General features: G+C 38.0%; 1 protein-coding gene across 1 annotated transcript; it reads right to left on the reverse strand.

The window, feature by feature from the left end:
* Positions 1-7352: 7352 nt before the first annotated feature.
* ppp1cab (protein phosphatase 1, catalytic subunit, alpha isozyme b) lies at positions 7353-14918 on the reverse strand. Its single transcript, XM_012915979.4, has 8 exons — positions 14679-14918; positions 14487-14576; positions 13391-13522; positions 12549-12779; positions 11602-11706; positions 9265-9488; positions 8384-8518; positions 7353-8292 (listed from the first exon to the last, which is right to left on the reverse strand). The coding sequence occupies exons 2-8, from the start codon at positions 14539-14541 to the stop codon at positions 8197-8199; spliced, it is 978 nt and encodes a 325-aa protein (XP_012771433.1). The 5' UTR covers positions 14542-14576; positions 14679-14918; the 3' UTR covers positions 7353-8196.
* Between the last annotated feature and the right edge of the window lie 222 nt (positions 14919-15140).

Below are 15140 nucleotides of genomic sequence, written 5' to 3' on the forward strand. Positions count from 1 at the left end.
CTCGGTGCAGCGTTTCAATTGGACCACTGTCTGAAAGAAGCTGCTTCAGCTTCCTTTCCTTTTAGCCAGATTGCTTCTGATTGGCTGCCCCAGGCAAACAAGTTTAAGCTGCAGGTGGGCGGGGCTTCTGTTTTACCAGCCAGAGCTTTGCGCTTGAGATATTCATACTATGCATATGTCCCCTCTCTCTCTCTCTGTCCTCGTAATGAGCACTGAGCTTCTGGCTCACTTGCATATATGCCGACTCATTAATCAAAATAACATTTTTATTGCTAAAATATAATTAATGTCGTTATTCATCAATTTTCAGATTTACTGTTTTACCAATAAAAATGAAGAAGAAGAAAATAGTAAAGCATGTCATGTTAACTGCAATCCTTGTATAATTCCCGACTTAAATTTGGGTTAAACAAACGTGAATTCAGTAAAAAATTTTATTCACAGATTTTTGTGTTGTTAAGCACATTATAACAACAACTAAGAGGGAAAAAAAACGGTAACGTCCCCTTTAAAAAATATTATTTTGGGGGTTTAAAACAGTGGCACTTTTTCAATGTAAGTGAAGACCACTATCAATTTAAGGAAGCATAATTTGTAAGTTATACAGGCATACTTTTATAAATGGCAGTTCCTTTTCATTTTCATAACAGTTTAAACAGAGTTTTACTGCTGTCTCGTAAACAAAATCCTTCTGGAGTTTTATAGTAGGACCCATAAATTAAACAGGTTAGTATTCCAGGCCAGCATAGCTGCATGAATGAGTATGTACAGTATTTGATATCATCTGAAAGATGAACTCTTAAAATCCATAACACCTTCAACATCTCGTCTATTTTGAGGAGGGGACTCTTATCTCACCAAGACACTATTTTTGAGTTGACTACTGTAGCCAAAAAGAAAAAGAGTCCTTACCTATAATGTACGAGTATTTTTTAGCTTTTTTATTTATTTATTTATTTATTTTAACCAACACGCATCAGGAACAAGGTCACATTCTGTTCTCAGGGCTCATTGACCAACAGAGAACTCGGAAACATAATCCTACACAAGCAAAGTAGTTAGAACCTGAGACCACACAGCTACTGTCAGATTAGGACGATTAGGGGTGACCTTAAATCTCCATCATCCTGCTATAAATGTACGGACGATTGTCCTGAAGACTTTCTACAGGCGGAGAACTTGATAAACTTAAGATATATATTTCAGCCATATGCACATCCTTTAGTCTCAATCTTAAAATGTTCAACTCTCTTTCAATACAAAAAATATATAAATGTATTCCTTTTATAGTCTAAATTCTTAAGCAATGTTTGGAAATAATTCACTGAATTGTTCTGTTTCTGTTACGAAAAAGATTAAGTATGTAACAAAATAACAGGATGTCAATTGAAACTAAAAAGGTTCTTTCTTTCAAGTCCAGACCGAACCCCCTCACACTTGCCCTTTGCCCCTAAGCTCACTTGCGACGTACGAAGAAGGCAAAATGGACAGAGCGTCTTGAGGAAGGGTGCTGATGACAGGAAGACGAATGAATGCAAAAAGATCCTGAGAAATGCCCAAGTAAGAAACAAGATCCTTTTTTGATAAATATAGAATGAGGTCTGACAACGGAGATACGGTTTAACACAGCCTCTGTCCTGAGACACAGGGTACATATTACTGTTATTAAAAATGATTTAATGGTTACCACATTTAGAACACAATACCCCTACTACAGAAACTGCAAACCACCACAGCTTCCTTCTATGAGGAGCACTGAACTAAACCAGGAATGAGCTACTAAACTTCCCTTTGTTGAAATGTAAAGCATTTTTTTAACCACTCAGTAATATGTCTTTGTGTGTCTGGGTGGCTGTGTCTGCTCTCAGTGGAACTTAACACTGCCTCCCTGTGGGTAACAGCTGATATGTCCACACAAATGCACAGGAAAATGAGTGATAGCAGCAATTTGTGCACCAGAACATGACACCGCATTATTTTTGAAAGCAAAAGTGGGAATATTGGGCCACTATACTACTATCCTTTGTGTATGACTTTGTTTTTTGTTGTAATAAGTTACTTTCCCAATATAAATAAAAAATATTACCATGCAATTATAAACTAACGCAGAACTATAAGCTACAGTTATACAACTACTGCATGAATTTGTTTTAGGAAGCTGGGCAATATTTTTTTTTTACTATTTCTTAAAGTTATCACTAATTCTCTGGGATTAAAGCTGGGCATAATGTTTTCAGCACAGTTGAACAAACAAATTCATACTAACCTGTCAGAATATTGAAAGTCAAGCGATTCGAGAAAAACCTAGACTCCTAAAGCTCCCCTGGGATCTTTTCAGGCCTTAAACAAAGAATCCAAGTGGCAGGAGACTTTCACAGGTCCTTTTAAAGAAGATTAGGTGAATAGGATAAAGACGGTTAAGAATCAATGTAGAATGCAATGTCTAAGCAGAGGATTTTGACCTAGGAGAGTGACGTTTGAAGCCTTTTGATTTTTGTCTAATGGTACATTCTATTCTTGACTGATGGGAGAGGATTCGAACAGAGATGGAATAACTAGCTTTTTTCTGTCTATCACAGCTTATATAGATGTAAAAAAATGGATAGATACATTTTTGCAACCTAACTTAATATTTCTGCATTGTGACTACATGACAAGCTAAATTTAACACTTTTAAGACTAATTCAAACTGGGTTAAGATTTGTAAGTGAATTTCTTGATAGAAGCTTGAATTCACTGCTCCCTCAGTGAGAGAAAACATCTCGTCCTGAGGTAGCAAACCGGCACCAAAGCACGAGGTTATCATTTTTTTCCCCCGGTAATCACAGATCTTTACCAGGAAGTCGAACTTTTGTGTCATTTATTCACCGAACATTTTCCCATATTTGTTTCGCCACATCCAAGTGGCCTTTTGCTGCAGGTGTTTTGTTATTTCGGTTCAGGATTACACGCTGGTATCTGCCTCGTATCATTTTTACATGATGCCTTCTCCCAGAGAGATAATTGCTGATTTTGTAGACATAAAACAAATCTTTTTAGTCTTCTTTTTAGGTTCTGTAATTTTGTAGTGAAGCACTTTGTGATATTTATTTTAAAAAGGTATCATACAAATACAATTTTACTTTTGTCACATGGGTGTTTAAAACATTTCTGCAGTATCTTCTAGCTTTACACACCTCTGTCATGATTAGTTGTAAGCTCGTGTAAAAATATTTGTGATACAGACAAACAACCTCTCATGCAATACTAGAAGACCACGAGACTTTGTACACCTTTATTTACATAAAGAGTGACCTTTATGACCCACGCCTCTAATCTCATCTCCTTAATAGTTTTTGGAGAAGTAAATAGCACTGTGAGTGATTATTGAGCATATTCAGTAAAGATACGGGCAGACAACTGTGCAGCCTTATTAGTTTGGTGAGACTGTGTTTATCTTTAATTCTATGAGAGATTAATGCACAAATCCTGGAAACTCACAGTTTTCTTGTACATAATGTACAATGTTTAATGCTCATTGTTTAATCGGGCAGTGTTTAGTCACTGTAACTTCAACAGTAATTACAAGAAATAGGACAAAAAAGGTGTCTGATCTTCAATAATTTTCAGTGAATAATACAGTTTTTGTCAGTTTCTGCCCTCACTTCAGACGACAAAGGCGCTACCAAGATTTTCAAAAAGAAACTAGAGTTTAGCCTGTTAATGTTAAAACACCTGCAGCTTTTGTAAAATTATCACAGGATTTTAAAAAAGAGCTCTCTACTATTCAGACTTAGATACTTTAAGATAATCCCGTACTACGACCACTGAGTGAATATCAGTTTAAAGCCTGGTAATTTCATGTAGTCCACTTGGCTTCTCTTGGCCAGATATCCCTAAAACAAAATCACACATCAAGCACTAGAAAACTGTGCAGTAAAACAGTTTTCTGAGGTGTTAGGAGCGGTGTGGGTTTTCCATCCAGATGGCAGATTAGTGGCCAGACAGGAATAGTGGTGTATGGGGGTTTTTTTTTTAAACTAAAGCACTTCAAGAAATTGATTTTATTAAATATTACTTGCCAACACAAGAGAAAATGGCATTGATAAACAGAGATGATATACTTTCCCCCCTTTTTTTCTAGGTTTTTTGGGGGGGGGGGGTTGCTCTAGGAAATGTTAAAATTAAAGTGAATATTGACAGTAGTTGATCTCAGAATAGCAACATAAGAGATTACACAGTAACACAGCATCTGACAAAGAGACACTGACGTGTAATTTAATCTGCATTTAGCTTATTTTGTCTTATTTGTGTTTTTTTCTTTAACGGTATTTCTATTTCCTGTGGTAAAATTATGCTGACTGTCTGCTGCTGAGTTCATCAAAGCAAAACAAATTGTATTAACTTTAAGCTAGGTAGTACAGATTAGTTAGTACTTACCCCAAAAAGTTGATTCTGTTCATCTGGACGTGTTTCCAGTGGGAGAAACGTTTCGTCACTCATCCATGTGACTTCTTCAGCTGACTGCAGGTTTCCCTAATCTTATAAACAGTACCTTTGCACAATAACTGAAACCAGCCCACTAGCTAGTACTTACCTCGCTCACCTGATTGATTACTTAATAGAAAAAGCTGTGAGTAACTTCTTTACAACAGTTAACATTTATTTACACATTAAAATTATTTACAGTTAAAAACAAGTTGGGGAAAAAGCGACACAAACCCTCTAAATTAACTAAATTGGAAGTATTTGTAAGGATGGACGAGATGACCGTCACAGAGTAGAGCATGCGCACAACGGTGATACGTTAATAGTAATCCACATGCAGATTACATTTGGTCTGGGAGCTCTTTGATTTGGCAAAGAAGTGATTAAGGAGGGTTTACTGCTTCACTATGTTTACTTATGTTTAAAAATGCTGAAATTTCTACCCTAAAAGATGTTCATATAGATATGAAGATATAGATACTTTTAAGTATACGCAACTAACTTTAAATAATGTAATAGTGCCTCTCACACAAACATATCTATGCTACATACTCACTTCCCTTTAAGTAATGGTATCACTTAAACTACTCAGCTGGAATATAATATTTGTGGTATGGGAAATCAGGCAAAAAGCATTCAAATAATGGACTACCTCAGCAGACTTCAAGCAGACATGTTTATGACAAGAAACCCATTTAACTGGTGTGAAAATCACAACACTGAAGTCACCTCGGGTTTCCCATGTATCTTTGTCAACTATAACTCCAGGAAAACAAGAACTGCTGTCCTCGTTCATAATACAATTACAGTCACTCACAACAGTACAATCGCAGACACAGATGGATGTTTTGTAATGTCAATACTTATTCCCCCCTGACAATAGTGAATTTCACATAAATTCTTCTCTATACTTAATAACCTACCTGGCTCAGAACACATAATAGGAGGTGACTTTAATGCTGTGCTCATAAATATGGACATTAAGATTATAAGCAAAACTCTAAACAAGAAATAAGTGACTGTACCTGGCAAATGTACAACATAAGAAAAAAAAGTATTGTACAGTTGATAAAAATAGCCTAACCAGATTCAAAGAAATGTGCAACTGAGTAGGTTGATTTTTTTTTTAAATGTACCAAAAGTGCTGCATACTTATGCTTTAAAAACAACCACAGACTATTTACAGAAAATGAAAAAAGTGTACCAATAACAGCAGGGATTTAAATAATTTATTGTGGAGCAGTGAAGGTTAAAGTCTAAAGTGTAACAGCTGCTGGGAGGAAGGACCTGCGATAACACTCCTTTGTGCACCTAGGACGCAACAGTCTGTCATTAAAGGAGCTCTGCAGTTCTGCAACAGCTTCATGCATTTGGTGGGAGACATTGTCCAAAAATTGTGTTATTTTTGCCAAAGTTCTTCTATTTTCTACCACCTGCACTGGGTCGAGGGGGCAACCTAGAACAGAGCTGTTCTTCCTGACGACCAAACGCTTCTAAACTGCTGTAGATAAGCTTCTGTTCTAACAGACAACTTGGAAAGCAAGCTAATAAACGTGTTGGAGGAGAATGGGTAGGATACACACCTTTGGCAGGTCTTCATTATAAACCACGCTTAGTAAATTAATACAGATTAAACAGTCATTAACCAATGGCCACCTGATAAATACGCTCTCTCTTTAGGGTATGGGGGTTATTTTGTGTTGTTTGGCGATGATATGTTCTGGAGAGCTCTCTCCGATCAGGTCAGGGAGCGATTCAGAACCTGAGAAGTCAAAATAATAACCTGCTATACCAAGAATCATCCATGCTCTCATTAGATATGCTTGATTACTCTTCCCCCCTTTCATTTATCAATTTTTAGATGCGTGTGTATATATATATATTATATAGTCATTTTCTTCCTTTTCTTATGTGCATCTATATTTGCTATAATTGTATCACTGTAAGTGTGTTGATATAATTATTGCTGCTGTTGTCACCTATTTTATCTTTCACCCGATCCATGAGGGATTTGGTTAGAAACACTTCCCATGTGGAGGTTCCTTGCACATTATCCGCACTCCACTCGCCCCGTGTTTCGATTATTGTATCGTCTGTGTTTGTAAGTTGACCATGTCCTTGTCCTGGATCTGTCTCCAAGTTGCTGTCTTGTTTTGTTCGTAAATAAAATATATTAAAAAAAAAAAAAAAAGATATATTCCCCTGGTGTAGATGAAGTATAATAAAGACTTAATAAAGAATCAACCTTTAGAACAGTTAAATGGAAGAAAATTTAAAGTCTAACAAATATTTTCATATCCATTAACATAAACATAGTTTATCTTGTCTTTTGTTTCTCATGCCCTTTACCCTATTACCTTGTGCCCTCTCCTATTCTCAGTTTGATAGCTATTGCTGGTAATATTTAAATACTTTCACCCTCTGCTGCCTTTACTCTTTAACAACACTTCACATATCTGTTTCAAATTAAAAGCCCTCCAGAATTTCAGTGCACAGAAACCTCTTTTAGGAAAAGACTTTTATTGTGAAACATTTACAGGAACATGTTTAAAAAACAAAACTTGCAACTTTTCTGTGATGAAATGCATTGTCTAAGATAATCTCCGGGTACAAGTATCTCCCTCTGCCAACCAGTTAGCCCATTACACCAGAGAATAAATAGAATATGACCAGAAAGAAATGAGACTGACAGATGAGTTTATAATCTGTTCATTCTTAAGAAAAGGAAAATTCTAATAAGATTTGTCTATACATGCATTTATCATGTTTGAAATTAAAAGTCACCTCCCAATTCATTTAGAGCCTTTAAAATAACCGCCCAAGCAACTAAGAGTACTATTGTATACCGAAGCAGATACAGAAAAACGACTGAGAGACAGTACAGCTCAGATTCTCGCTTTATTGGTCAACTTGATGAAAGACTACAAAACGAATTCACAAAAAATCTTTCAAGTAATCAAATCTGTACAAACCTAAACTGGACTGTTTTTTTTTATTTGTCGTTGTTTTTTTGTGGGGGGTTTTTTCCTTCTTTTTTTTTTTTTTTTTTTTTTTTAAAACAGTTCTGGCTCATATGAATCTGACGAGTCATATGCACGTGTGTGGGCATGTGTGCAAATGTGCGCTCGCTCTGATAAGGTGACAAACTCCTCCCTGTTCAAGCATATTGTGATCATACTCCAACAGGCAAGACACAGCATGCACACACACGCACACACCTGTGTTTTCGATTTTACAGTACAGAGGACAGGGGAAAAAATAATAATAATATATATTTAAAAAAAAAAAAAATCCCCCTTCCACAAGTATGTACGTACACACCATCTGCTAACAAGAGCTTGCTGCCAAATTCATTACATCAGCAATCTCCCACCTTCTCCCAAACCCTGTCGTTTCAGTCAAGTTACTGTACAGACAATGTGGTTTCAGCCTTTCAGTGGGAAGAGTGGTCAGAGAAAGGGGGGGGGAGAGCAGGGATTATAAATCTCTAATATTCTCACACAGAATATACACGTGCACACATGATTTTAATGCTCACCTGCAGACGTTTGTAAGCCTGCACACGCGCACACTCACTCAGACCATCTGTAACATTAAATGTTTTAAGAAGTACAGATAAAAAAGGAAATAAAAGCCCTGGGTATAGGTTTGATTTCTGGCTGTTTGGTGAAAGAAAGGAGAAGAAGAGGTAGAGAGGGCAGGACAAGGGTCAAGGGCAAACTACTGGTGTCATTTCTTAGCTTTCCTAGGTGGAGTGACTGGGCGACCGGAGCCCATGCCCCCGCCCCCACCATAGAACAGCTTCTTATCTGCAGGTTTGAGGATCTGCACAAGGAAAATAAAGAAGAAGAAAAACCATGAGTTAAAAATGACAACAACCTTTAAGATTAGCAAGTTCAATCAGTTTCTAGTTTACCTGGAATGAACACATGAGGGTCTCATCTACACTCATCATAGCGCCGGCATTGTCGAACTCCCCGCAGTAGTTTGGGGCGGAGAACAGAGTCACAAGCTGCCTCTTTGCAAAGAATTCATATCCATCCTCAACCACCTGAAAAACAAACAGGTTAGCAAACTCTCACACAGGATCAAGCACACAGCAGAACAATAGACTCTGCTACGGATGATAACACATGACATTATAAATGCCCCGTTACTAGCACAGCTTGACAAATAAGAAAATTACGCTAACACATCTAACTGCTGAACACAAACTAAGCGATAACTGCAGCCATGTAAGGTCAGCGTCAGTACTGCTGGAAACTACTCTAAATATCAACACATTGAAGATATTCTTAAGACTAAAATCAAAATTTAGCTGCTGAAGCTGGCCTGAAATCCAATTGTGCTTAAATGGTTAAAAGGTTTTTAGCTGCTGTGTCACTGCCACTATCTAAACACTTCCCCCTGCAGCACTTCCACATGACATTTCTTAAAATACACAACAGCATCGGTAAAATTATTGTTTGATAAATGTTGCAGCCTTCTTGTAGCTTGAAGGAAGAGCCGCTTCAATGCTAATAGCTCCTTTACCCACATGACATAGAACAGCTCGCACCTCGTCAGATCAAAACAATACCTGGTACCCTGCTGCAACTTCTAATAAAGACCAGACAACCCTCCAGCATCTTTAAAGGCAACCAAGGGTGGAAAAAAAATCCCCAATCAACTCCAAGCAGTTAAACACTTAACTATGAGGCTCAACCAAATCCTGTAAGTTATCAAACCCTTTCACTTGTGTTACTCATTTTTACTACCATGAAACTGAACCATTCAATTACATTTTTTGGTACTGACCTGATGGGCTCGACAAATGAGGTCCATGTCATGTTTGTGGAGGAACTTTGTCACCACATCTGCACCAAAAGTGAAAGAGACACCGCGGTCGTTCTCACCCCAGCCCAGCACATCTTTATCGGGGTCTGCCCACAGCAGGTCGCACAGTAGGCCCTGGTCAGGAACATCAGTGGGACGCATGACCCTTCTCACCTGCTCCATGGACTGGAGGTCTGGAGACAGACCTGGAAAACATAAATGTCCAAGAATTAAACTTCAGTGGTGAAGGAAAAAAAAAAAAAAAAAAAAAAAAAAAAAAAATCAGCATCTGATTTTAGAATTTGTTTTTGTAAAAAATGTTTGCATCCTGAAAAGATTCAAAGAGCAACCATAAAAAGAAAATGAATATCACATGCCGCAAAAACCCTGTGATATTTCTGGCGATGTTTAAAGGTAAATTTAGTGCTCAACTTTTAAATCAGAAGGTACAGAAAACGGAGAGGCCGGTCATCCGATGTTAACTTCACCCATATCCCAGCTAATAAGATAGCGCCATCATGCAAGTAGACTGGATTGCTTCCTTTTAAGAAAAGCCCATCACTGGAATTACAATCCAAAGCCACGACACTCCATGGTAGTTTTGCTCACACCGACTGTTTCAACGCACAAACACCACCTGAAACATCCTCACAAGATAAAGAACTTAGGTTTCTGAAGAAGAAATTTTTAAATGAGTACTTTCTATTGAATAATGTAGGATGTTTTTAATGAATGTAACCGTGGATATCTGACAGAGTGCCAACAGGACATGACTGCCTCTGCTGCAATAATTAGCCTAATTTCTCTTGTGAATAGAGCACAGCTGGCACATCAGTGTCTCCCTACAGGCCCTTTAATACAGAAAGCAGCACACGCTCTGAAAGCCATTCTTTTCTACGGCTTTTGCGGTGGAAAAAAATTGTTTGCTGCTGTGTCGACTAAGAGCACTGACTGGGGAGAGCTTGCATGTGCCACGATGAAACGTACACTGGGGGTACAGAAATGCAGAATGACAGGGAGCGGGGAAATGCAGAACCTATGAAGACCTTGAGTGGCCACAAAAGATTACGCAGTACAAGCAGACTGCAGCTGTTTTTCGCTGGCTGCTCAACTTGGGTGTTAGCGCAGCACACGGCGCTTCGTTACCACTGACTTTGAGGACCTATTGACAGGTCCTGACAGATTAAGAATTATTTAGTGTCTAAGATGTCTGGATGTTTAAGAAAATAAACTGCAGTAATAACTAAGAACTGTATCACATCATGATAATCATCCATAAGAAAATGTTTCATACGAAGTTTTAAGAAAATGTCTAGTGTCAGAATGTGTTTAACTTTTTTTTTTTTTTCACATTTTGAACATAAATATGACAGCAAACAGATTACAAAGAAGTGCTTGAATTAATCAATAACATTTGGTAAATGATTTAAAAAAAAAAAAAAAAACATCTACCACAGAGAGTGGTAGAAATAAAGTTTTAAAAGACACTGCACACCATCCCAAGATGTACAAAGTTTTTATCCAAAAGCTCTTTGGGAATCATCTTTTTGGTGCAAAAATACTTTGATTAATCCCTTGAGTTAGGTTCTTATTCTTAATGCTTGAATTATAAATAGGTTTGTTAAATAAATAATAGTGTTAATAAATAATAATAATTCTGACATTGATCAGGTACAATGACTGGACTGAAAATGAGTGAAGCAGCAGCAAGTGTCCAAAGAAAAACTTTGAAAGACTGTCAAAGCCTGGAGAACTGTTTCTCAAGACCACTTTATAAAGCACAGGACATCCTGGCTCCTTTAATGCAAAATATAAAGAAATGACAGGTGGCTCAAGACCTTTGCACAGTACACGCTTATTACAAAAGGGATTGATGTATTAAATGACAGTCTGTTAAAGCTGTACCCGTTTTTAGCTATATCTGTGTACTGATCCAGAAGGAATTACAAACACCGTCACCCCAACCGGTGGCAGCAGATGGCCGCCCCTCCCTGAGCCTGGTTCTGTTGGAGGTTTCTTCCTGTTAAAAAGGAGTTTTTCCATCCCACTGTCGCCAAAGTGCTTGCTCATAGGGGGTCATATGATTGTTGGGTTTTTCTCTGTGTCTATTATTGTATGATCTACTGTGCAATATAATGCGCCTTGAGGCGACTGTTGTTGTGATTTGGTGCTATATAAATAAAATTGAATTAGTCTAACAAATTAAGATGGTCCCTGCTAGACCATGACCATTACATGTTGACAGATACAACAGAGCGGAGTCTAGTCTTTGTGTGTTCGCTCTGGATAGAAACCAAATTAACTGTTTGAAGAGGATACCTCCATGGCAACAGAAGATCTTCTCATCAACAATGGCTGCTACAGGCAAACAGTTGAAGCAGTCAGTGAAGGTCTTCCACAGTTTTATGTTGTATCGCCTTTTACCTGTGGGAGGAAATTACAATTACTCTGTCACAATCTCATCATAAGAGCTATAAAATCAGCAGCGCCACTTGTTTCAAGCTGAAAACACATTTTACATAAGCTGAGCTCTAAATAGAACAAAAAGCATGTGACTGAATCACTGTTCCCACTGCCCGATCATGCTCCTTAGCCTGAAGCCCGGAGTACTGAGTGTTGCCCATGTTTCTCCATCAATTTAAAGGAACTCACAAGGGAATAGATATCTTGTGTACACTGTTAATCTAAGAATACTTAATTAGTTAATAATCTACAGACAGATTTCAAAGTGTCAGGCATATTTTCTTAATCGCAATTAAAAAAATAATAAAAAGAAACTGTAACCACCACACCTGTTGCAAGTGCTGATAAACATTACTTCACTAATTACTTGGTGTTTCTTTTGTTTTTTCCTCCTTATGTGTAAATCTGCCCTGTACAGTCTCTTCCTTCTTGTTTTTAATGTGTAAATCTGCATCTGCCTGTCACTTTGCTGCTGAAACACTTTCCTATTTTTCATTTCTATTCTATTTAGCTTTTGATGTATTAAGATATAGACACATATACATCCATTTCTCTCACCCTACATCTATTTATCTATATTTTATATATTTCTATATATGATAAGTTTGATGTTGTGTACACGTGTTTCCTCTTTTTACAGTTTCGGTATCAACAAACAAAAAAGAAAAACCAAGGTGTCCTCTTGACCACACCGAGGTCTGCTGTGTTGGCCTACACTTTTCTATTCAACTGGTAACCACAGAGAGCAGTCGCACAACTTTCCAAATTACTGTCTGTATCTGTGTGCATATATCATGACTTACACTCATCGTAGAAGCCGTATATTCTGTTAATAGAGGCGCACTCGTGGTTTCCTCTCAGCAGAAAGAAGTTTTCTGGGTATTTGATCTTGTAAGCCAGCAACAGACAGATGGTCTCCAGGGACTGCTTGCCTCTGTCTACGTAGTCGCCCAAGAACAGGTAGTTGCTCTCTGGTGGAAAGCCTCCATATTCAAACAGCCTGAGCAGATCATAGTACTGCCCGTGAACATCACCTAGAGAAACAAGCAGTGTTAGAGTGGAAACAGCAATGTTGTTCAAAGGTGTGATTATCGTGCTCAGTATATGTGCACAACAAAGGCTGAGGGAGTTGGATGGAGGTACAACATGACTAGAGACCTTGAAGATTAGCACTTTATACCATGACTGACAAAGTGTTATTTTAAATAAACACTTATTACAGAGTTACCTTATGTGTGTGTTTTGTTATGAGGTTGCATTTAGTACAAGGATGCTTATGATTTCTACTGCAGTACAGACTGTTCCAGTTCCTGAAACCTGTTCCTTAAACTAACATTCAACGGAAAACTCCAGGGAAACTTAAAGTACAAAACAGAATTGAACCAGCAAGTCAGTACCACTTTATCCCGTGAGTTGTTTATGTGGCAAGATTACAGCCATGAAGAATTAAACACTTTTTTTTTTTAGAGCCAGTCTGTTTTTAATTAACTATAATAACTTAGCATTGGTCATGTGAATACTAGAGCATAGTATGCACATAAGCTGACTCATAATGGTCCAGCACTCTAAGCTTCAACAGCTTGCTATGTTGTTTGACCACCCTCGAGAATTCCCTCGACTCCAAAGAACGCCACTTAAGCCTCACCACAAATCTTGAGGGGCGCCTCAAGTTCAAGCAGGATTGGCTGGCTGAGGAAGATCTCCCGGGATTTGAGGCAAAGACCACGGATTTCATTCTCTGTCAGCTGAACATTTTTGCCAGGTCTGGAGCCTTTCACTGTAAGGGGAAAAAATGAGTCAGAAAACAACAGCAAATTCTTACACTGTTTTTAATAAGAAAGGGGTAAATTATTACAAGTGGCTATTGGGTGATTATTCTCATTTCTCTCTGCATAAATGCAGCTTAAAGTGTAATTTGTAGGGCATACTGCCATGGACAGTTGGCTCATTTCATTTTGTGCACACTGTAGCAGTGAATCTGCTATGTTCTTGATTAGAAGCAACATAATTAGAATAAGATATCTCAAAATAAAGGAGAACAAATCTGTGGATTACACATTTTACAGTGGTAATCAGAGCACTCATTTATAATCATAATCTGCAAATGTCACACTTTTTCGTGAAGAATCTTGTATGGCTCCAAATACAGCCAAACCAAACATAAAGACAAAGACATTTTCAGAGGCATCCAGAGGTCGACCTATATATAGTGAACAGTGATAGTTAACAAATCAAGACTCAGTAGCACCCTGGATGATTTTACTGGTGTTATGGAGCATTTGCTCTCTGTCCTACAAAACAATAAAAATGTGATTACAAGCAACAAAATAAAATGACCTCACCCTGCTAGCATACAGGAGTGACCTTTTCAATTTAACCGTATAACCACTTCAGTGTGTACCCAAACGATGTCTGCACAAGTATAAAATAATGCATATTTCTGCATCATAGTATATTTCAATGCAAGTTTAACGAGACCAACTCTCACAATACAAATGGTGCGAATATATAACTGTGTTCAAAAATATATATTCAACCCGTCTCTCTTTTGTATTCAATTTCCGAAGACAACATTCAAACAAATTAAATTTACTGAGCGTTTAAGTGCTATGCTTTCTTTGCAAGAAGCGCCGGATGAACTGAACTTGTTTTTACGGCGTTGGCGGCTACCGTTCCCTAGCCGCAGTTGGCTAAAATGGCTACCTCTTTGAATAAATATCGAGCGAAATACTTGGTCTTACCTTCGAGGAGACGCTGTATAATGGAGTCGATGTTCAACTTGTCGGCTTCTGCCATGTTCTGCCCCTGTTCCGGCCGACTTCTAATAACTTCTACGAATTCAAGAGGTACTGGGTATTAACTGGTTGCCGAATTATAGTTACCTGAACTAGTTTAGTGTTAATCGGCTATCGTTAGCCCGCTAGCTAGCTAACCTTGGGGAAGAATCGGCTACCTCAATATTGGAGGCGAGATTTTGAAATGTTAACGATGTGATGGCTGTCATGTACTTCGGAAATCACATTAATCGACCAATTCCATTTAGGCATCCGAATTTCGTTTAGTCTATTCGTATTTTCTCGACTACGTTATTGTGCGGAAGCTACTAGCACCATGCCATCGACAAAAAAAGCTGCTGGACGAGCGTTAGCTCAAAGCGGTGTTGAACGGAAGTGGGCTGACCGCTGTCGTGCCCCCATTGGTTAGCTTTAAAAATAGGCGGCGTTTGTGACATCCTATCTACTCCTTGATTGGTTGTTTTCCGTGTCTATCAGCATTTACTTATCTCAAACTAATTTGTAAAAAAAAGGGCACTGTTTCTTGATTATGTTACGCTTAGGCTACTGTAAATTAAAGACTTTATGAGTGAAGACAAGAAAAAAAGCAAATTTTTCGCA

The sequence above is a fragment of the Maylandia zebra genome, linkage group LG8 (genome assembly GCF_041146795.1).
Source record: "Maylandia zebra isolate NMK-2024a linkage group LG8, Mzebra_GT3a, whole genome shotgun sequence".
Lineage (NCBI taxonomy): Eukaryota > Metazoa > Chordata > Actinopteri > Cichliformes > Cichlidae > Maylandia > Maylandia zebra.

Excerpts from the sequence above, each read along its gene's own strand:
- ppp1cab (XM_012915979.4), bottom strand. The coding sequence starts at position 14,541 with ATGGCAGAAGCCGACAAGTTGAACATCGACTCCATTATACAGCGTCTC. Across the intron at positions 13,523-14,486 it reads TATACAGCGTCTCCTCGAAG|TGAAAGGCTCCAGACCTGGC; the intron begins GTAAGACCAAGT and ends TTCCCCTTACAG. Across the intron at positions 11,707-12,548 it reads ATACGGCTTCTACGATGAGT|GTAAAAGGCGATACAACATA; the intron begins GTAAGTCATGAT and ends TTCCTCCCACAG.